The sequence below is a fragment of the Macaca mulatta genome, chromosome 19, assembly GCF_049350105.2.
Source record: "Macaca mulatta isolate MMU2019108-1 chromosome 19, T2T-MMU8v2.0, whole genome shotgun sequence".
In the NCBI taxonomy this organism is placed as follows: domain Eukaryota; kingdom Metazoa; phylum Chordata; class Mammalia; order Primates; family Cercopithecidae; genus Macaca; species Macaca mulatta.
In genome coordinates this window covers 12505135-12527817 of record NC_133424.1, presented here as the reverse complement: position 1 = coordinate 12527817, position 22683 = coordinate 12505135, and the positions used below count along the sequence as shown (strand labels likewise).

General features: G+C 42.0%; 1 protein-coding gene and 2 long non-coding RNA genes across 8 annotated transcripts; 1 reads left to right on the top strand and 2 right to left on the bottom strand.

The window, feature by feature from the left end:
* Positions 1 to 290: 290 nt before the first annotated feature.
* LOC144336744 (uncharacterized) lies at positions 291 to 2452 on the top strand. Its single transcript, XR_013409068.1, has 2 exons — positions 291 to 1089; positions 1678 to 2452. It is a non-coding gene; the product is annotated as an uncharacterized LOC144336744 (long non-coding RNA).
* On the bottom strand, positions 305 to 1678 carry LOC144336717 (uncharacterized). Its single transcript, XR_013409041.1, has 2 exons — positions 1482 to 1678; positions 305 to 1250 (listed from the first exon to the last, which is right to left on the bottom strand). It is a non-coding gene; the product is annotated as an uncharacterized LOC144336717 (long non-coding RNA).
* Positions 2453 to 5232: 2780 nt separating the features above from the next.
* ZNF441 (zinc finger protein 441) lies at positions 5233 to 21086 on the bottom strand. Of its 6 annotated transcripts, none has more exons than XM_015122971.3 (5): positions 20960 to 21086; positions 11768 to 11894; positions 10823 to 10886; positions 7551 to 9255; positions 5233 to 6489 (listed from the first exon to the last, which is right to left on the bottom strand). In XM_015122971.3, exons 1-5 carry the CDS (start codon positions 20960 to 20962, stop codon positions 6478 to 6480), a joined length of 1911 nt encoding a protein of 636 aa, XP_014978457.1. In that variant the 5' UTR covers positions 20963 to 21086; the 3' UTR covers positions 5233 to 6477. The 6 variants fall into 6 exon arrangements, with proteins under 6 accessions (XP_014978457.1, XP_014978458.1, XP_077833793.1 ...); XM_015122972.3 differs by having other exon boundaries at positions 7685 to 9255; XM_077977667.1 differs by lacking the exon at positions 20960 to 21086 and adding an exon at positions 20569 to 20894 and having other exon boundaries at positions 7685 to 9255.
* Positions 21087 to 22683: the final 1597 nt, after the last annotated feature.

Genomic DNA, 22683 nt, shown 5'->3' with positions numbered 1-22683 from the left:
CCTTGGTATTTTGATAGGAATTTCTTTTAATCTGTAGGTTGCTTTTGGTAGTAGGCACATTTTTAACCATATTTATTCTTCCAATCCATGAACATGGAATATGTTTCCATTTTTTGTCCTTTTCAATTTCTTGCATCAAAGGTTTATGGTTTTCATTGTAGAGATCTTTCACTTACTTCTTAGGTTAAATTAATTCCTAGGTATTTTATTTTATTTGTAGCTATCATAAACAGGACTTTCTTGATTTCTTTTTCAGATTGTTCACTGTTAGCATATAGAAATGCTATTGATTGTTGGCTTTTAATTTTTATTTTTTTTCTCTCAGTGATCCTGAAGAGAATGCTACTGATTTTTGTATGTTGATTTAGTACCCTGCAACTTTACTGAATTTATTGGTTCTAAGTTTTTTGTGAAGTCTTTAGGTTTTTCCCAAATATACGATCATGTAATCTGCAAAGAAGAATAATTTGACTTCTTTCTTTCCAGTTTGGATGCCCTTTATTTCTTTCTCTTGTCTGATTGCTCCCACTAGGACTTCAAGTACTATGTTGAATAACAGTTGTGACAGTGGGCATCTTTGTCCTGTTCCACATTTTAAGGCTGTTTTTCTCCATTCAGTATTCTAGTTGTGGGTCCGTCATATACGGCTTCTTATTATATTGAGGTATGTTCTTTGTATACTTGGTTTTTTTGAAGGTTTTTTTATCATAAACGGATGCCGAATTTTATAAAATGCATTTTCAGCATTATTAAAATGATCATATAGTTTTTGTCCTTTGTTCTGTTGATATGATGTATCACATTGATTGATTTGCATATGTTAAACTATCCTTGCATCCCTGGGATAAATCCCACTTGGTCATAATAAATTATCTTTTTGATGTGTTGTTGAATTTGGTTGCTAGGATTTTGTTGAGGATGTTTGCATGAATATTCATCAGGGATATTGACCTATAGTTTTCTTACTGTGTCTTTGCCTGGTTTTGGTATCTGGGTAACACTGGCCTCATAGAATGAGTTTGAAAGTATTCCTTCCTCCTCTATTATTTTTTTCTTGAGGCTGAGTCTTCCTCTCTCACCCAGGCTGGAGTGCAGTGGTGTGATCTCAGTTCACTGCAACCTCTGCCTCCCTGGTTCAAGTGATTCTCCTGCCTCAGCCTCCTGAGTAGCTGGGATTACAGGCACATGCCACCACACCCGGCTAATTTTTGTATTTTTAGTAGAGACAGGGTTTCACCATGTTGGTCAGGCTGGTCTCGAACTCCTGACCTCATGATCTGCCCGCCTCAGCCTCCCAAAGTGCTGGGATTACAGGTGTGAGCCACCGCACCTGGCCTCCTCCTCTATTTTTCAGAATAATTTGAGTAGGATTGGTATTAGTTCTTTAAATGTTTGGCTCATGCCTGTAATCCTAGCACTTTGGGAGGCTAAGGTAGGTGGATTGCTTGAGCCCAGAAGTTTGAGACCAGCCTGGGCAACACTGCAAAACCTTGTCTCTATAAAAATTAGTTGGGCATGGTGGCATGCACCTGTGGTCTCAGCTACTCAGGAGCCTGAGGCAGGAGGATCACCTGAGCCTAGGAAGTCAAGGCTTCAATGAACCATGATTGCACAACTGCACTCCAGCCTGGGCGACAGAGCGAGACCGTCAAAAAAAAAAAAAAAAAAAAAAAAGAGTGGACATTTTTTTAGTTTGAAAAGTCCTTTGGTAAGTTCAAGCCAAAGGCCGAAGGCTACTTAAAAACATTAGTCATGGAGTGGCAGAAAATAGTTTTGTTGTGAATTAGCAAACTGAATATTGATCATATAAATTCTTGCCAAACTCAACTATGAGTCAACAGGCCAAGGGGGAAAAGCATTCAGGGCACATACCAGTGCTGCAAGCATGTCATTCTCTGCTAAGCTGCTGAAACAGCCAGTTGTATCCTGAAACCAGTTTTATCTAATAGTTACTGAAACAACTTGCTGTGATTTTAGGAATAGTTTTATTCATTGCCATCACTTACCGATCAGAACTTTCCAACTCCCAAAAACCTTACTAGTGCCAATGAACTTTCTTGAAGAACCACATGTAACACTTCTCCTTTTCATGAAACCTCCAATGTTCTCTGTTTTTCAGACATACCCAAACCACTCGGTCTGTGTGTATGCCCTGAATTACAAGTATTTCTTCCCAAATGTTTTAATTTCAGAAATTCATCTCTGACAAATCTGACTTTCTGACTTTAGACACTTCCATGAGTCTACAGTCCCTTTTCTTCAGTTTTACAAACCAAAAAGTTCTGAAAACTCTTTTGTAAGGTAGGCACGAATCGGATATCAAGAAATAAGAGGCTATTTATTGGCCCGGCGCCGTGGCTCAAGCCTGTAATCCCAGCACTTTGGGAGGCCGAGACGGGTGGATCACGATGTCAGGAGATCGAGACCATCCTGGCTAACACGGTGAAACCCCGTCTCTACTTAAAAATACAAAAAACTAGTCGGGCGAGGTGGCGGGCACCTGTGGTCCCAGCTACTCCGGAGGCTGAGGCAGGAGAATGGCATAAACCCGGGAGGCAGAGCTTGCAGTGAGCTGAGATCCGGCCACTGCACTCCAGCCTGGGTGACACAGCGAGACTCCATCTCAAAAAAAAAAAAAAAAAAAAAAAAGGCTATTTATTGGCTTTTTTGTTCTGTTTCAAGTATTTACTCATTTTGTTGTAGGAATATTGCTGAGTTTGATCTCATGGTGCTGTTTCAGTTTCTACTGAGAACACTACATTATCTATGATATATTAATTATCTCAGCTTTTCACAGATGAAATAACAGGCTCAAAGAGGCGCAGTGACTTGCCCAAGGTTGTTTCACATCTAGGGAAAATAGAGAGTAGAACTGAGGTCTTCTGCCCCCTTCAACTGTTTTTTGTTGTTTTTTCCTCATTGCACTGTACTGCTTCCTCATGATACTACCTCTGAAGACCATCTTGATAAATTCTTCTGTGTGGAAGAGGTTAAGCAATGACATTCATCTTATTTGACATTTTCTTTTATTTGAGACAGGGTCTCACTGTGTCACCCAGGCTGGCATGCAGTGATGCCATCACGGATCACTGCAGCCTCAACCTCCTAGGCTCAAGCAATCCTCCCACCTCATCCTCTGGAGCAGCTAGGATTACAGGTGCATGACACTATGCCTGGATCATTAGAAATAAACTTTTTTGGTAGAAATGAGGTCTTGGTATGTTGTCCAGGCTGGTCATTCATAGGTATTTAAAGTGTGATAAATGGATGATTTAAGTCTGATAGAACCTTTACACATATTATACATTTAAGTATACACATGGAAGCTCCTAGGAGTTGGTTATGTTTACATGGCAGGAAAAAACCTTCAAAATAATTATTAGTTCGAGAAAAAGATGTCAATACATAATTTCTATGTCAACACACTGTTATATAGAAAAGAGCTAATCAAATGTGAGCTTCCGACAATTCCCTCTGCTTCATTCTTTCTTTCAACAGATCATGGTTAACACCAAGGGCTCTGTGTCTGAGGTTTCACATGTTTAGGTCACCTATTTTAAACGGTCTCAACCCCACTCCACCACCACTGACCCATCCAATCATTTCTGCAGTTAAATCCAAAGTATTGTGTAAATAGCTTTCCCTTTCAAGGAGTCTAACTGGACTCAGGTTGAACCCCCTTGTGGCTCTCTCATGTTCCTCGATTTATTCATTTGAAATTGTCTTCCAGGAGAGATTGTGATATCCTAAGTGAGGACCTCATCCATTTTATTTGCTTCTCTTCTCTCTAACCTGCTACACCACCTGTTCATTGAAGGCACAGAATATTTTAAACTGACCATCACTTGCTCTAAATTCTGGAGATCTCAGCACAACTCAGAAATCCACACCCTAGAGGAGTATGTGTGGCTGTTAATGCCATCCTCACCACAAGAGGGAGTTCATTGCCTTTCTTTTTCTGCAAATCGATACGAAGCAGTTTTCTTTTCTTTTCTATTTTTGAGACGAAGTTTCGCTCTTGTTGCCCAGGCTGGAGCACAATGGCGCGATCTCGGCTCATTGCAACTTCCGCCACCCAGGTTCAAGCAATTCTCCTGCCTCAGCCTCCCGAGTAGCTGGGATTACAGGCACCCGCCACCACACCCGGCTAATTTTTGTATACTTAATAGAGATGGGGTTTCACCATGTTGACCAGGCTGGTCTTGAACTTCTGACCTCAGTTGATCCACCCTCCTCGGCCTCCCAAAGTGCTGGGATTACAGGCGTGAGCCACCATGCCCAGGTGGTGGTGATTGTTGTTTTTAATCTATGGGATAACACTTCATAAAAGTAACAGTGACACTATTCGGTTTGGTTCATTTATATGATTTGACTTTTCATAGGTTGATAAGGAAGCAGTAAAGTCTGTAAACCTAGATTGGATTTCCCTGATTCTGAAAAGTACATTGAAAAAAATGTACATGTGGAAAGGAGTAACTGAGGTGACAGAAAGACTTGCTGAGGAGGTGACATGTGGGATGGGACCTGAAGTAATGTATTAGCATAAAAAGTCAGGTTAGAGGATTCAGGGAAGATGGCAGAATAAAAAGCATGAAGAATCTGTATCCTCAACTGGATTTGCATTAGCAGAATCCAACTGATGTAGCTATTTTGAAACTGTGGATACTATTAAAAGTTTGCAGCTTCCAGGGAAATTGGCTAATAAAATTTGGTTAATTTTGGTCAATTTCAACTCTTGAGTCAGCAGCCCTGACTCATTCCCCCTCCTCAGCTCCATGACAGGTAGCTATGCATAAGTTTTAACAGCAGTTTGCATGCAGTTCTGGGGAGGCCAGGGTGGACAAAAAGGACCTGTCTTCCAAATATTGGGGATCTGTGCACTGCTTGATAATTGCTGCTTCTGATCACAGAGTTACAGACAAAGAAGTGGATGGTGATTGTTGCTGCTGCATCTCTCTCCATTTTTCAAAGGCCCTTGCCCTCCATCTGAAGTGACTTCCAGGCTGGTGCCTTTTATTTTTCCCATAATGTTTTTATTCCTCTCCTTTTGAGAGCCACTGAAAATTAGGTTGTGCAAAAATAACCATACAGAGAAAATTAGAAAGTTACCACACATGCCCAGGGACAGGTGCAACTAAGAAAAGACCCGAGAAGAACTTAAGTTTACACCTCAGGCTGTTCCTCAGCCCACACGCACCTAACAATAGTGTTATTTTAAAACTATTTTATATATTTTCTTTTATTGATACATATTTTACATATATATAAGGTACACGTATTTGTTGCATGCATAGAATGTGTAATGGTCAAGTCAGGGTATTTGGGGTATCCATGATCTCTTGAGTATTTATCATTTCTATGTGTTGGTAACATTTCAAGTCCTCTCTTCCAACTACTTTGACATATGCAATATATTACTGCTAACTATAGTTCACTCTAGTTTGCTTTCAAACTCATTCCTTTGATGTAAATGGAAATTTGTACGTATTCACCAACTTCTCTTCATTTCCCCTTCTCAGCCTCTGATACCTGCTATTCTACTCCCTATCTCCATGAGATCAAGTTTTTCACCTCCCACATATAAGTGAGAACATGTGGCATTTGTCTTTCTATGCCTGGCTTATTTCACTTACCATAATGACCTCAAGCTCCATCCATGTTGTTAGCAATGGCATTTTATTCTTTTTTATGGCCAAATAGTATTCCACTGTGTACATAAACCACATTTTCTTTATCCATGTGTCCACTGATGGACGCTTAGATTGATTCCATATCTTTGTTATTGTGAATAGTGCTGTGATAAATACGCAAGTGTGAATCTCTCTTTGATATATTGATTGTTTTTCCTGTGGATATACTGGGTTTGCTGGATCATATGGTGGTTCTATTTTTAGGTTTTTGAGAAATCTACATACTGTTTTCCACAGTGGTTGTACTAACTTACACTTTGACCAACAGTGAGTTTTCTTTTCTCCACATCCTCATCAGCATTTGTTGTTTTTTATCTTTTTTAGTAAAAACAGCTCTAAGTAGGGTATCTCATTGTGGTTTCAATTTGCATTTTCCTAACCATTAGTGATGTTGCACATATTTCCATATACTTTTTGGCCATTTGCATGTCTTCTTTTGAGAATTGTCTGTTCATGTCCTTTTCCCACTTTTAATGGGATTATTTATATTTTTGCTGTTGAGATGTTTGAGTTCCTTGTATATTTGGATATTAGTCCCTTGTCACATAGTTTGCAAATATTTTCTCATAATCAACAGGTTTTCTCTGCACTCATTGTTCCCTTTACTTTGCACAGCTACTTTTTAGTATAATATAGTCTCATTTGTCTATTTTTGTCTTTGTCGTCTGTGCTTTGAGGTATTAGCCATAAAATCTTTGCCTAAACCAATGTCCTGAAGTATTTTCAAAATGTTTTCTCCCAGTAGTTTTATAGATTCAGTAGGTACAACTGTTAAAGAATGTGATCTTCAGGTACAATCCTGTAATACAACAAAGGTTCCAGGTCACTTGAAGGATAACAAAATGCCTATAACCACTGGAAGGTTTGGTGACGTAAAGAAAAAGAAGGAACAGCTTCCTATAATATTTGTAGCTAAAGCAACTGCAATTATAGAGATGGAACCTTCAACACTTAAAGATCTTACACTCGCAAACTCCACAGATCCTGACATTGCTGCTGACATGAACATGTACTTAGGACAATGACAGCTGTGTTTGTACTGAACATGTAGACTTGTTTCTTGTCATGATTCCCTAAACAATACAAAAGCAACTTATATAGAATTTACAATGCATTGTGTATTATAAGTAATCTAGAAATGATTTAAAATATACAGAAGAATGTGCCTAGGTTATATGCAAACATGCTGTTTAATATCAGGGACTTGAATATCTCTGAATGTAGGTATTCCCGAGGGTGTTGGAATCAATTCACCTCAGAAACTAAGGAGGACTGTATTCAACAGAAACTGAAGCTACTAAATGCTTCACCACATTGTTTACATTCATAGTGGTTCTCTGCAATTTGAAATCTTTCATGTAACTGAAATGAATTAGGACTAGTAAATGCATTTCTACATTCCTTACAGTAGTAAGGTCCACTGCTAGTGTGTCATAATATCCACCTTTGAAAGTTTGCTAGCGAAAGAAAGTCTTTTTCATATTCCTCATATTCATTATACATATTTTTTTAAAGTATGAGTTTGGTCATGTTTTCAAAAGGTACTGAAAAAATGGAAGGTTTTAGTACATTTTTACAATCATACAACTTTTTTCAGTGTGAGTCCTTTTGTGTATTTGTAAGAAGCTGAAAGTACTTAAGGCTTTCCCACATGTTCAACACTCACAGGAGTTTTCTCTAGTGGGTCCCTTCATGCTTATGAAAGGAACTGATACAATGAAATGTTTCCCCACCTTCTTTACACTTATAGGGTTTCTCTACACTGTGGGTCCTTTCATGTTTATGAAAGGCACTGGGACAATGGAATGGTTTCCCACATTCCTTACATTTATAGGGCTTCTCCCCAGTATGAACTCTTACATGTATCCGTAAGTAACTTGAATGACTGAAGGCTTTCCCACATTCCTTGCATTCATAGGGTTTCTCTCCAGTGTGAGTTCTTTCATGTCTTTGCACTGAACTAGGATAATCAAAGCCTTTCCCACATATCTTACATTTATGAGGTCCATTTCCAGTATGCGTTATCATGTGTCTTCGAAAGCTTGAGAGATCAGATAATGCTTTCCCACATTGCTGACAACCATAGGGTTTCTCTCCAGTGTGGGTCCTTTCATGTAGTTGAATGTAACTGGAAGACCTGAAGCCTTTCCCACATAGTTTACACTTATAGGGTCTCTCCCCAGTGTGAATTCTTTCATGTCTTCGAAATGAACTGGGAGAATCAAAGCTTTTCCCACATACCTTACATTTATGAGGTCCGTCTCCAGTGTGCATTATCATGTGTCTCTGAAAGCTTTTCAGATGAGAAAGTGCTTTTCCACACTGCTTACATTCATAGGGCTTTTCTCCAGTGTGAGTCTTTTCATGTACTCGAATGTAATTGGAAGACCTGAAGGCTTTTCCACATTGTTTACATTTATAGGGTCTCTCCCCAGTGTGAATTCTTTCATGTATTTGAAGGTAAGTGCAACAAATGAAGGCTTTTCCACATTGTTTACATTTATATGGCTTCTCTCCAGTGTGAGTAGTTTCATGATTTCGAAAGTAATAGAAATCACTAAAGGCTTTCCCACATTCACATTTATAGGGTTTCTCCCCAGTATGAGTTTTTTCATGCCTTCGACATAAACTGGGAGAATCAAAGGCTTTCCCACATACCTTGCATTTATGAGGTCCATCTCCAGTGTGCGTTATCATGTGTCTTCGAAAACCTGTGCAATCAGAGAATGCTTTCCCACAATACTTACATTCATAGGGTTTCTCTCCAGTGTGAGTTCTTTTATGTCTTCGAACTGAACTGGGAGAAAGAAAGCCTTTTCCACATATCTTACATTTATGAGGTCCATCTCCAGTGTGCATTATCATGTGTCTTTGAAAGCTTCCAAGATGATAAAATGTTTTCCCACATTGCTGACATTCATAGGATTGTTCTCCAGTGTGACTCATTTCATATAGTTGAGTGTAACAGGAACAACTGAAGGCGTTCCCACATAGATTACATTGATAGGGTTTCTCTCCACTGTGTGTTCTTTCATGTCTTAGAGAGGAACTATAAGCAGGAAACGCTGTAGAACACTGCTCATATTCATATGGTTTCTCTTCAGTGTGAGTTCTTCCAAGCATATGAAATAAACTAGGCCAAATAAAGGCATTTCCACACAACTTACACATACAACGTCCATCTCCATGGTGTACTGCCATGTGTCTTTGGAGGTTTTCAAGAGAACTGAAGGTTGCACATTCCTTACAATCATAGAGTTTCTTTCCATGCTGAGGCCTTTCACGTATTTGAAAGGAGGGCTGATAACTGAAAGTTGTCCCACATTGTGTATGTGTATATGGCTTCTCTCCATATTCTTGATACTCACATGGTTTGTGTTCACTGTCAACTCTAATGTAGCAATTAAGAGATGAACGACCCATGAGGACTTCTGCACACGCACTGCTTTCCCATGGATCTACTCCAGGTATTTTCTCGTTCACAATACTGTCTTGAATCTGGGTAAAGGGTCCTCCACATTGACTATTATCTTTAATTTCACAGGATCTCTCTACCATATGACATCTGTAAAAAATAAGAAGATATTAGTAAAGGTTTGTTTATAAATGATTTTGTATTAATAAGTATTGGATTTACATTTCTTTTCTTTTTTTTTGTTTTTAGACAGGATCTCGTTCTGTTGCCCAGGCTGGAGTGCAGTGGTGTGATCTCAGCTCACTGCAACCTCCACCTCCCGGACTCAAACCATCCTCCCACCTCAGCCTCTCAAATAGCTGGGACTACAGGCAAATGCCACCACGCCTGGCTGATTTTTTTTTTTTTTTTTGAGACAGAGTCTCACTCTGTTGCCCAGGCTGGAATGCAGTGGCACAATCTTGGCTCACTGCAAGCTCCGCCTCCCAGGTTCACGCCATTCTCCTGCCTCAGCCTTCCAAGTAGCTGGGACTACAGGCGCGCCTGCCACCATGCCCATCTAATTTTTTGTATTTTCAGTAGAGACGGGGTTTCACCGTGTTAGCCAGGATGGTTTCAATCTCCTGACCTCGTGATCTACCCACTTCCGCCTCCCAAAGTGCTGGGATTAGATTTTTGTATTTTTTGTAGAGATGAGGTTTCACCATGTTGCCCAGGCTAGTCTTGAACTCCTGAGCTCAAGCAATCTGCCCACCTTGACCTTCTATAGTGCTGGGATTACAAGGGTGAGCCACCATACCCAGCCTTTCTTTTTCTTTCTTTCTCTTTTTGAAACTGGGTTTTGCTCTGTTGCCCAGGCTGGAGTATAGTGATGTGAACAGGGCTTACTGCAGTCTTGACCTACCGGGCTCAAGCAACCTTCCTGTCTCAGCCTCCCAAGTGACTGAAACCACAAGCACAGGCCACCATGCCTAGCTAATTTTTGTATTTTTTGTAGAAAGGGGGTCTTGCCATGTTGCCCAGACTGCTTGAACACCTGGGCTCAAGCAGTCTTCCTGCCTCAGCTTCCCAAATAGTTGGGATTACAGGTGTGAGCCATCCCACCTGGCCTGGATTTACATTTCTAACATTATCATGCAAAGTGTAGGTTTCATGCCCTCTTTGAACATGAATGGACAGAACGATGTGGAAGATAACTCAACCCCAGCTGTTTTGAAGATAGTGACATTCCTATGGGAATTCTTAATACTGTTTCCAAGATAATTATTTTGCAAGCACTGAATAGCTATGTCACATTTAAGTATACGTTTCTGAAGAAAATTTTCTAAGAATAAATAAATTTAAGGTGGGCTTGTTAATTTTCCATGTCATGCCTGTAATACCTGCCTTTTGAGAGGCCAAGGCAGGAGGAATGCTTAAGGACAGGAGCTTGAGATGAGCCTGGTCAAACATAGCAAGACCCTAGTTCTACAAAAACAAAATACGTAGCCACATGTGGTGGTACATGCCTGTAACCCTAGCTACTCGGAAGGCTGAAATGGGAGGACCATTGAGCACAGGAGTCTGAGGCTATACAGCAAGCTATGATCATACCACTGTACTCCAGCCTGAGCAACAAAGTGAGACACTGTCTCTAAAACAAACAAAATAAAATAAAATTTCTGGCATACTATGAATCACTCCAAGGACACAGCTTTCTCTTGTGGGTGCAAATTACCTTAGATTTCTCCTGAGATCTTTGTACTGATCTTCTTCTATATCGTGATTTTGCCATATCATTCCTGAAAGTTAGAACCAGAAAAATGACTATAAATTATTACAAAATTATAGAAAGACTGTAAGATTTTATGTACACTGCAATCATGCATTATTCACACACCAAACTACAGTTGACTCTTAACAACACAGGTTTGAACTGCACAGGTCCATTTACAGATGAATTTCTTCAGTCTCTGCTACTCTTGAGACAGCAAGACCAACCCCTCCTCTTATTCAGTCCACTCAATGTAAAGACAGTTAGAATGGGCCAGGCACGGTGGCTCACACCTGTAATCCCAGCCCTTTGGGAGGCCGAGGCGGGTGGATCATGAGGTCAAGAGATCGAGACCATCCTGGCCAACATGGTGAAACCCCATCTCTACTAAAAATGCAAGAATTAGCTGGGCATGGTGGCATGCACCAGTAGTCCCAGATACTCGGGAGCCTGAGGCAGAAGAATTGCTTGAATCCAGGAGGCAGAGGTTGCAGTGAGCCAAGATCGTGCCACTGCACTCCAGCCTGCCAAGAGTAAGACTCTGTCTCAAAAAAAAAAAAAAAAATCAGAATGAAAACTTTCTATGAATACTAAATAATGTTCCACTTCCCTATAGTTTCCTAATGAATATTTTCTTTTTCTAGCTTACTGTACTGTAACAATATATAGCATGTAATACATATGACATAAAATACATGTATTAATTGTTTATGTTACCAATAATGCTGCCAGTAAACAGTAGGCTACTAGTGGTTAAGTTGTAGGGGAGAAGAAAATATATGACTGCTTGGGTGGCTGGTTCAAGGGCCAATTATATCCCCTTTCCATATTTCAAATAATTGAACAGCACTGATGACCAAGAAATAAATGTCTCTAATTGACTAAGTGAAGGCATGATGTCATCCTTACCTATACAGTCCAGGTTTCTGATGGTTTCCTGCATCACATCTCTGTAGAGACTCTTCTGTGATGGACCCAGCAAAGCCCACTCCTCACAGGTGAAGTTTATAGCCACATCCTCAAATGCCACTGAGTCCTGAAACATTCCACATGTACAGAGGAGGAAGATTAAAACTGAAGGCACTGGGAATCTAGATTCACTTCATAACCTTCACATGATGCTGTGGTTTCCAAACATTTATTCAAGGACATGGTAAACCCACTCTTATTCTCTCTTTATACCATTTTATCCCACACAACAATTCTGATGCTAGAATTGAACATGTTTGGTAAAGCAACAGTTGAATAGGAACACACCTCTTGTTGGTGAGTTAAGAAAGTGAGTCTTATCGCCTGGATCGCTCCTAATTTCTATTTCTACAGTGGGTCTGCAGTTCTTGTCATGACAAAGTCCTACTACCTATTGTGCAAAAGAGAGTTACCAGCAAGAAGGCTCTCACCAGATGCCCAACCTTGATGCTGGGCTTCCCACCCTCCAGAAGTGTAAAAAATAAATATCATTTCTTTTTTTTTTTTTTTTTTTGAGACGGAGTCTTGCTCTGTCACCCAGGCTGGAGTGCAGTGGCCAGATCTCAGCTCACTGCAAGCTCCGCCTCCCGGGTTTACGCCGTTCTCCTGCCTCAGCCTCCCAAGTAGCTGGGACTACAGGCGCCCGCCACCTCGCCCGGCTAGTTTTTTTGTATTTTTTAGTAGAGACGGGGTTTCACCGTGTTAGCCGGGATCGTCTCTCGATCTCCTGGCCTCGTGATCCGCCCGTCTCGGCCTCCCAAAGTGCTGGGATTACAGGCTTGAGCCACCGCGCCCGGCCAATAAATATCATTTCTTATAAATTACCCAGGTAAAAGTATTCTGTTATAAGCAACAAAAAACAGACTAAGACAGCCATGAAAAAAACACTCTGAGGCCAGGCACGGTGGCACACGCCTGTAATCCCAGCACTTTGGGAGGCCGAGGCAGGCAGATAACCTGAGGTTGGGAGTTCGAGACCAGTCTGACCAACACAGAGAAACCCCGCCTCTACTAAAAATACAAATAATTAGCCAGGCGTGGTGGCGCATGCCTATAATCCCAGCTACTCAGGAGGCTGAGGCAGGAGAATTGCTTGAACCTGGGAGGTGAAGGTTGCGCCGTTGATCGCACCATTGCACTGCAGCCTGGGCTGCCGAGATCACGCCATTGCACTGCAGCCTGGGCAACAAGAGCGAAACTCCGTCTCAAAAAAATAAAAAAATAAGGGAAAAACACTCTGGTCACTGCATCTGTAATGAGTGACCCTTGTGCCTTGGGGAATTTAGCCTGTGCTATGTGACTACACTAAGAGAGAACATTTGGAAGCTAGCAAATGGTTTCCTGCAGAACAAATGTAGTTTAGTATGACAAAAGACTAATAAGGATATTTTACCATCCCAATGGAAAAATGTTAAACTTTATTAAGTAATGTCAAAGAAGAAAAGAAGGGCAAAGATTGCATATGTTCTTAGAAAAAAACTCAGTGTCACCTCTCATGAATATCTACAATATTCCCTAAATCCCTAAACAGATCTTTTTGTCATCATTAAAAATTACATGACCAAATCTAATAGAAGTCACAAACGTCTAAAAATGCTAAAATCCTTCTAATCAAGAAAGCAACAGCTTTCCAAAAACAGATAAAGTATTGTGAATATACTATATTCAGCATCCTGTACTATTAACACAGAGATAAACAAACAGAATAAGGAAGATGAAAAATAGTAGGAAAGCTTGGTGGAGTTTTGTTTGTCCTTCTCCCAACCCCTCCTCACGTCAGAGCCAGTCTTGAAGACAGCAGACCAAATTTCCAATGTGGATCCCTAGAGAGAGGAGATCAGATCTTATTTATAAGTTATTGCCCCTTTGTATTTTTCAATCCATCTGTGGACCATCCAAAGGTCTGAAAGAAAGCTCTCTTTTTTATTTCATCAATGATGGAGCCTAATTAGGTCAAGCTTGGCAGGAACTGCTTCAAAATGTTGCAAAAATACATAAAAAAACTTCAAACAACTGGGACAACAAATTATGATTAAGACAAATGGTAGAACATCTAAGTCCTGGGAATAAAAAAGGAGAGAACAATTTCCCCCAGAAATTAGGGCAGTCAGGCTGAGCACGGTGGCTCACGTTTGTAATCCCAGCACTTTGGGAGGCCAAGGCGGGAGGATCACCTGAGGTCAGGAGTTCGAGACCAGCCTGGCCAACATGTTGAAACCCCGTCTCTACTAAGAATACAAAAATTAGTCAGGCGTGGTGGCGGGCACCTGTAGTTCCAACTACTCCAGAGGCTTAGGGATGAGAATTGCTTGAACCTGGGAATCGGAGGTTGCAGTGAGCTGAGATCGAGCCACTGAACTCCAGCCTGGGCAATAAAGCAAGATTCCGTCTCAAAAAAAAAAAAAAAAAAAAAAAAAAAGGCATCCAAAAGCACTCAAGTGTTTTGGGGAATTGAGAATGCATGCACTGGAAAGAACACATTTTCAAAAAAGACCTGGGGAGGCCCTCATTTTCAGCTCTGCATCATCTCTCGGTTTGGTAAAACAGAAAGGGAAGGCTAAAGCAGAATTGTAAGCAGTCTGGCTAAGTGTTCAACAAATACTACATCACAGACCCATCCACAAAGACTGGAAGAGGTCGGGTTTTTGTTTGGCATGTCTTTTTTACTTTTAGCTGCTAGCATTCAGGAAATCTATCAGAATACTGGATGAACACAAGCTAAGGGAACAGAGACTTCAGTGACTACAATGGACAGAGAATACAGTCTCTGCAAACATACTCTGAAAATGTTACTAAACAAACGAATAATTAAAACCTTCCACAAACCAGAAGGGCAAACGGTGAAGAGGAATCTGATTTCCAGATTATAACATTCAAATGTCTGCTTTACAACATAAAAAGTCCACAAAGACTGTAAAGGAGCATGAAAATACAGTTCATCAATGGAAAAAATTTAATTTAGATAAACCATCTCTGAGAACCTCAGACATTAGACTTACTGAATAAAAACTTTAAAGCAACTGTTTTACATATATTCAATGAGGTAAAGGCAATTATGAACGAAGAACTAAAAGAAAACCAGAAAAAGGATGTATAGATAAAATCATATCAATACAAAATTAGAAATTGGACCATATTTAATTTATGCAACTGCAAAGGACAACATCTAAAATGAAAATTTCTCTATAGACGTTCAACAGATGTGAGAAACCAAAGTAAAAAATCAGCTAAAATGAAGATAGAACAATTGAAGTTATTTAGACTGAGGAGAAAAAAAAGAAAAAGGAATGAAATTGATAGAATGTATGATTGATATAACTGCCTTGCCAGTAATGTTAAAAGAATTTCATTGGAGAGAAGAAAAATTAAATAGATTAGAAATTTGGATCACACACACACAAAGAGTCTGAGAATTACATGAAGACATTTGAAATTCTTTAGTTTTCTTATACCTATCTGATCTAATATAATAGATACAGGTTTGCTCAACATAATAATATCAGCAATGTATTGGGCAACACAATAGAGGAATTCAGAATAGTTTGTTATACCAGCACTACCCCTGAAGCCGGTATAGTGTTATTTGAAACTGTAGGCTCATTAGTTGTGAATGGTATTCTACAAACTCTAGTGAATTCACTAGTAAAATTTAAGAAACAAATAGATTTACTCTACTCATAGAAGTAAGCAAATGGAATCACATACATGCTCAGTCAAAATGAAAGAAGGCAAAAAGGAGAAAGTTGAAAAAACAGAGAGTGTACAATAAATAGAAAACAATAACATATATGTGATATTAATCCAATTATATCAGTTATGACATACAACAGTTATAACATAGTAAAAAAGGCAGGCACTGGCAGAGTATAATGAAAAAGAAGGCCCATCAATGTGCACAAGAAAACCATTTTAAACAGAAAGACACAGATACATTAAACAGAAAGGTATGGATAAATATATGCCATTCTAGCCCTAATCAAAAGAAATACAGAACAGCGATACTAAATTCAGATAAATAAGATTTTAGGTCAAAGAAAATTACATGCGATGGAGATATTTCATAATGATAAAGAGGTCAATCCTACAAGACATAATAATCCTTAATATCTATGCCCATAAACACAGATCATGAAAATACACAAGGCAAAAACTATTAAAACCACAAGGCAGAATACACAAATCTACAACTATAGTTGGAGGAAAACAACTCATCTCTTTCAATAATTGACAGATCAGTTTGGCAGAAAATCACTAATGATACACCTGAACTCAAGAATACTATTAATTAACTAGATTTAATTGATGTGTATTTATACCTTCATTGTACACCAACAGGCTACACATTATTTTCAAGCCCACATGACGTATACACCAAGATAGACCATACATATTCTGAATCATGAAACACACTTGAACAACTTTTTAAAAATAGAAATTCTATAAAGTATGCAATCAAACTGTATTATAATTAACGTAGCAATAAATAACAGAAACATACTTGAAAAGCCTAAAAAACCTGGAGATTTAAGTCACAAACCTCTCAACTTTAAAAATGTCAAAGAGAATTCTCAAGCAAATGTAAATACTGCAATGTTGATAAAAAAGAGTATATCATAGCAAAAGTTTTAGAATGTAGCAAAGGCAGTGCTTAGAAGGAAACTTAAAGATTTGAATGCAGGCTGGGTGCGGTGGCTCACGCCTGTAATCCCAGCACTTTGGGAGGCCAACGTGAGCGGATCACGAGGTCAGAAGATCAAGACTGTCCTGGCTAACACAGTGAAACCCCATCTCTACTTAAAAAAAAAAAAAAAATTAGCCAGGCATGGTGGCAGGCACCTATAGTCCCAGCTACTCCAGAGGCTGAGGCAGGAGAATGGTGTGAACCCGGCAGGCGGAGCTCGTAGTGAGCCGAGATCACGCCACTGCACTCCAACCTGGGCAACAGAGCCAGACTCCGTCTCAAAAAAAAAAAAAAAAAAAAAGAATTGAATGCAATCTCTAGAGAGAAAAGATATAAAACCAATGCTTAAAAACCTTCCACTTCAGGAAACTAAAGAAAGTTTAGTAAGATACATGTAAATCAAGCAGAGGAAAATAACGAGAGAAGGTATTAACGAAATAGCAAGCAAGAGATCAGTAGAAAACATCAACAATTCAAAAGCTGGTTCCTTCAAAAGATCAATAAAATGAGTAAGCCCATAGCCAAGCTAACTCAGAAGAAAGGGGGGTTATGATTACTAATCTTGTGTTCATTAAAGGACCTCAAAAGAGTATTAGGAACAACTGCTGCATGCCCACATAGTTGATAAATTACATGGAATGCACCAATTCCTTGAATGACACAAGCTACCAAAATTAGTTCTCACTAAAGGAGAACTAAGTAATATGAAAAGTCTTATAACTATTAAAGAAATCGAATCAATAAATAATAAAAGTCCCAGGCCAGGCTGGGTGCACTGGTAGGCTAGGCTTGGTGGCTCACATGTGTAATGCCAGCACTTTGGGAGGCCAAGATCGGCAGACTGCTTGAGCCCAGGAGTTCAAGACCAGCCTGGGCAACAAGGTGAAACTCCATCTCTACAGAAAACACAAAAAATTAGCAGGATGTGGTGGCACATGCCTGTAGTTCCAGCCACTCAGGAGGCTGAGGTGGGAGGATCACTTGAGCCCAGGAAGCAGAAGCTGCAGTGAGATCATGCCACTGCACTTCAGCCTAGACAACAAAGCAAAACTCCATTTCAAGCAAACAAACAAAAAGTCCTAAGAAAAAGGAACAGGCCAGCATGGTTTCACTGTTGAATTCTGGAAAACACTTAGGGAAGAAATGACACAAATTCTCTATAATCTCTTTCAGAAAATAGAAACAGAGGGGACAATTTCTAATTCATGTTGTAAGGCCAACACTGATAATATGGTTTGGCTCTGTGTCACCACCGAAATCTAATCTTGAACTGTAATCCCCATAACCCCCATGTATCAAGGGAGGGACCTGTGGGAGGTGACTGGATCACGGGGGAGATTTCCTGCATGCTGTTCTTGTGACAGTGGGTTCTCATGAAATCTGATGGTTTTATAAGTGTTTGACAGTTGCTACTTCACGTGCCGTCTTGCCTGCCACCATGTAAGAAGTGCCTGCTTCCCCTTCTGCCATGATTGTAAGTTTCCTGAGGCCTCCCTAGCCATGAGGAACTGTGAGTCAATTAAACTTCTTTTCTGGTAGTTCTTTATAGCAGTGTGAAAATGGACTAATACAACTGCCTTAATACACAAAACTAGATAGACATTACAGATATATCTCCACCATGTGAGGGCATAAAGGGAAGAATGCCGTCTGCAAATCAGGAAAGAGGCCCAGGTGGGGCGCGGTGGCTCACTTCTGTAATCCCAGCACTTTGGGAGGCCAAGGTGCGCGAATCATGAGGTCAGGAGATCGAGACCATCCTGGCTAACACAGTGAAACACCGTCTCTACTAAAAATACAAAAAATTAGCTGGGCGTGGTGGCATGTGCCTGTAGTCCCAGCTACTTGGGAAGCTGAGGCAGGAGAATCGCTTGAACCCAGAAGGCGGAGGTTGCAGTGAGCTGAGATCATGCCACTGCACTCCAGCCTGGGGACAGAGTAATACTCCATCTCAAAAAAAAGAAAGAAAAGAAAAGAAAGAGAAAGAGGCCCTTATTAGACAACTGATCTGCTGTTTGAAACTGAATTCCCAGCCTTTACAGCTTTGAGAAATGAATATCTGTTGTTTAAGGCATGCAGTCTATGGTAATTTGTTATAGCAGCCCAAAGGATTAAGTTAGGAAGGGTCTTTCTCTACCACACATCAAGGCTTTGAAGACTATAGTAATCAGGAGAGTATGATATTAGCAGACTGATGGATACATAAACCAATGAAAAATAGCAAATTCTGGAACAAGAGCATCTACTTAAGGTACAAGAACCTATGACACAGCAGGTATTGCCAGGCAGTGATACAAATGACAGACACTTCAACGGAAATGATAGAGACAAATGGTTATCTACAGGAGAATAATCCATCTTCTGCCCAGCATCTCCATATACAATGATCAACTAACTATAGACTTCCTGGTTTTCATTAATTTTTACTCAGTTTGTTACCTCAGCTTCCATTTTGAATGTGGTTTTATGTTTTTCATACCAAAAAAGGGGTTTTATGACCCTTGACACAGCTTCTAGTTCTCTATCTTCTCCCAGTTCTTCAATTTGGTTGATCCATATGCATCCCTTATACCATCATCTCCTTTCACCACCTCCCTATGGATGCAGAGTGTGTCAAGTCAGGTCCTCCTGTCACCTGGAACATCCTCCATCCCCATGCTGCTCACAAAGTGTTCAGTAACCACGATCCCAGGAGACACTACATTGTTAGCTTTTCAAGTTCTTGCACCACCTCAGTGGGGTTGGTTTTCCTGTCTGTAGGGATAGTTTTCTCCCTTCGTTAGTGTGAGAGCATCAGAAGGGAAGAATCATTTCAGTCCTGTCCCCTTAATACCACCACCCAATTGGTTGGCTAGCCATATGTCCCCAAGAAAGGGATGGGGGAAGAAAAGCTGAGTGTTCTAAGGAAGTAGCTTCTTGAGGAAGGGTATACCAGGAGACCCCTACTACAGGGCATCATTCTACTACAAGGTCCCACCATCTCCACCTCAGGGTGTCCTCTGGAAGGGGTCACACAGGGACTGATATTCACTTGACACTATAAGAGACTTGGCAGTTGTGGGCATCTTGGGGTAGCCCCAGGCAGTTCTGAAACCCAGGACCAGGAAACCATAGAGGATGGGCTGGGGACTCATCACCCTGTAACGTTTCCAAAGAGGAACCTCAATCCAAACACATTCTTAAAAGGTGTCTCTGTCTAGGGATGATGAAGGGAAGGCAGTAACAAAAATTTTATTTATTAATATCCATTTTTTTTACAGCCAAGTGTCGTGGTTTTTCTCTGCTTCCTCGCATGTGAAATGTTCATAAACACAAAACCGTTTACAAAGAGCCATATATTGCTATGTATAAACAAAATGACAATTAAAATACTAGCCTCTGTTTGAAATATAAACTGGGGGACAAGGAGTTCATAAAGTTGCTGTGAATTGAGAAGAGAAAGCCTGAGGAAGGCTCTGGAAACCAAGGGATTTTCTGTCTGCCCTAGGAGGAGTTAGGATGAGAGAACACAGTGGTGGACTTGAGACCCTGCTGCCCACATCTCTGGAAGACTCGGAGGGGAAGCGGTCGCCCTTGGGAAGAAAGAAGGGACTGAGGACCAAAGAGACCACAGGTCCTCCCACACACAAACCCCACACACGAGTCGGCCTGGTGACCTGTCGTCACCGTGCAGCCTCCTCACCGGGTTCACAGGAACTGCGAGCCAGGCTGGAGGCGAGATTGCAGTTAGATATTAACCAGATGCCCTCAGCCCCGCTGCCTCACGGGGTCGCCTCCCTGAGAGTCAGGTCACAGCAGACGCTGACCGCCGGCATCCCCATTGTGCCTGGGGATGCGATCTCTGAGAGTTGTTCAAGGGCCACCTGAGTTCTTTCTCGGATCCTGAATTCCAGTGGAAAGGCTGGCGCCAAGCAGGCTGAAGACCCCACAAGGGAGCCCACTCAGCAGAAGAAAGCGGTTTCACCTCCCGTCCCAGGAGTCACCCCTCACTTCCCCACCATCCAGCGACCCCACGCCGCAGCCGCCCCCGTCCACACCCCAAAACACCCCATTCCCAAACCTCTCAGGAAGGCGGATCTGGAGTGTCCTCCCCTCTCCCCCCATTAAACTGTTTCTGCTGCAGCCCTCAGCGTCTCGGTGCAGTTACTCGGGCCGCAAACCTGTGCCGGTTACAGCCGCACAATCCGGGGAGACGCGGGGCTGCGGGCGCGTAGTTGCCCAGGGAGGCCGCCAGGGCCAGGGCCAGGGCCGCAGTGGCAGCGCAAAGACGGGACAGGACGCCCGGGGTCCCGGCTGCCGCCCCAGCCCCATTCTGCGGCCGAGGGGACCGAGGGCCGAGCTGCGCCAGGGTGTCGCCAGCGGGGAAGCCCTGGTGCCACCACAGCCGGTTCCGGCCGGTTCCAACCAGTCTCTCCTCTCACGCGTCGGGACACCAGACCTCGCACACTCACCATTTCCCGGCTTCCGGTGTCCGGGTTCCTCCCTCTGCCTCCCGCTGTCAGTGCGGGTCCCAGCGCGACAGAAGCTGCCACAGACGTTCCAGGGCGTCTCTCAGTGACAGAACCCGGAGCCCAGTGCGGGGGCGTGGAGAAGACTCGGCGGGTTCTTTGAACCTTGCACCCTCCTCCGGGCACCGCGCCTGATTGACAGTTCCCACGACCCCGCCCCGCGGCCCTGATTGGATAGTGCGCCAGGTCCCTCCCCCGGGGACTGAGTAACGGAAGAAGCGATCTCAGCTGCGGAGTGGAGCCTGATAAACAGATTCCAGACACAGGCCTTGAGAGGACTAGCTTCTTCCTTGCGCTGTGACCTGACCCCCTCCCAGGGGATATTTGCATTTAGGCAGTATGTCCTGATTGTACTCAGTGGGACCTTTCTCCTTCTTCCTCCTGGACAGGGACCCACAAGTCTGTGCAGGAAATTCCAGACTCACTGTCCATTTGAGCTATCCCCTGATTTGAGAGCAGGAAGGGAGCCCAGGCCACACTGCAGCAGGAGGGAGGGCCTGATGTCCTCCAGGAATCAGGAGTTTGGGATAAGGCTGTTGGCTGCACAGGCTAAGCCTTTCTTCCACCTTCTCTCTCAGTCTACTAATTTTCAGTGCGGAAGATAAAAACAGCCCAACAAGGCCGGGCGTGGTGGCTCACACCTGTAATCCCAGCACTTTGGGAGGCCAAGGCAGGTGGATCACTTGAGGTCAGAAATTCGAGACCAGTCTGGCCAACATGGTGGCTCTGTCTCTAAAATACAAAAATTAGCCGTATGTGGTGGCACATCCCCAGCTACTCAGGAGGCTGAGACAGGAGAATCGCTTGAACCCGGAAGGCAGAGGCTGCAGTGAGAGAGTGGGGGAGACAGAGGGAGACTCCATCTCGAAAAAAATAAAAATAAAAATAAAAACAAAATAAAATTGTTAAATGTGTGGAAAAACTGGAATTATGTGGCGGCAATATTTTATAAAGCAAAAACTTGAACTAGCTCAGATAAGCAGCCTGGTGCATCCACAGTTCACAAGTCAACCCCTTTCAGGAGGCCAAACATATTCCAAAGCTTGGAGGCCAAATGATAATTCCTGAAATGGAGCCCTGAGGTGGATCAAAACCTGGGGATGAGTCAGGGGCACTAATGGATTTAACTCTGGGAGTTCAATTTGCCCTCCTGTCTCCTAAACACAGTGTGGAAATGCTCCTTCCATCAAGCCTTTAAATGTTATTGAATTAAATGCTTAAATCAAAGGCTGAGACATTAGACTTTGAATTTGAAAACACTCATCTTCATATTTTTATGAAGAATACCAGATATAAAAGCATTATGAGGCCAGGCACCATGACTCATGCCTATAATCCCACCACTTTGGGAGGCTGGGGTGGGTGGTTTGCTTGAGCTCAGGAGCTCAAGACCAGCCTGGGCAATGTGGTGAAACCCCCATCTCTATTTAAAAACAAACAAAAAAAGACATTATGAACTGGGAGCTGGCACCCATGGCGATACAAAGAAAAAGAGGTTTAATTGACTCGCAGTTCAGCATGGCTGGGGAGGCCTCACAATCATGGTGGAAGGCGAAGGAGGAGCAAAAGCAAATGTTACACTGTGGCAGGCAAGATAGCATGTGCAGGGGAACTGCCCTTTATAAAGCCGTCAGATCTCATGAGACTTATTCACCCAAATCTCATTT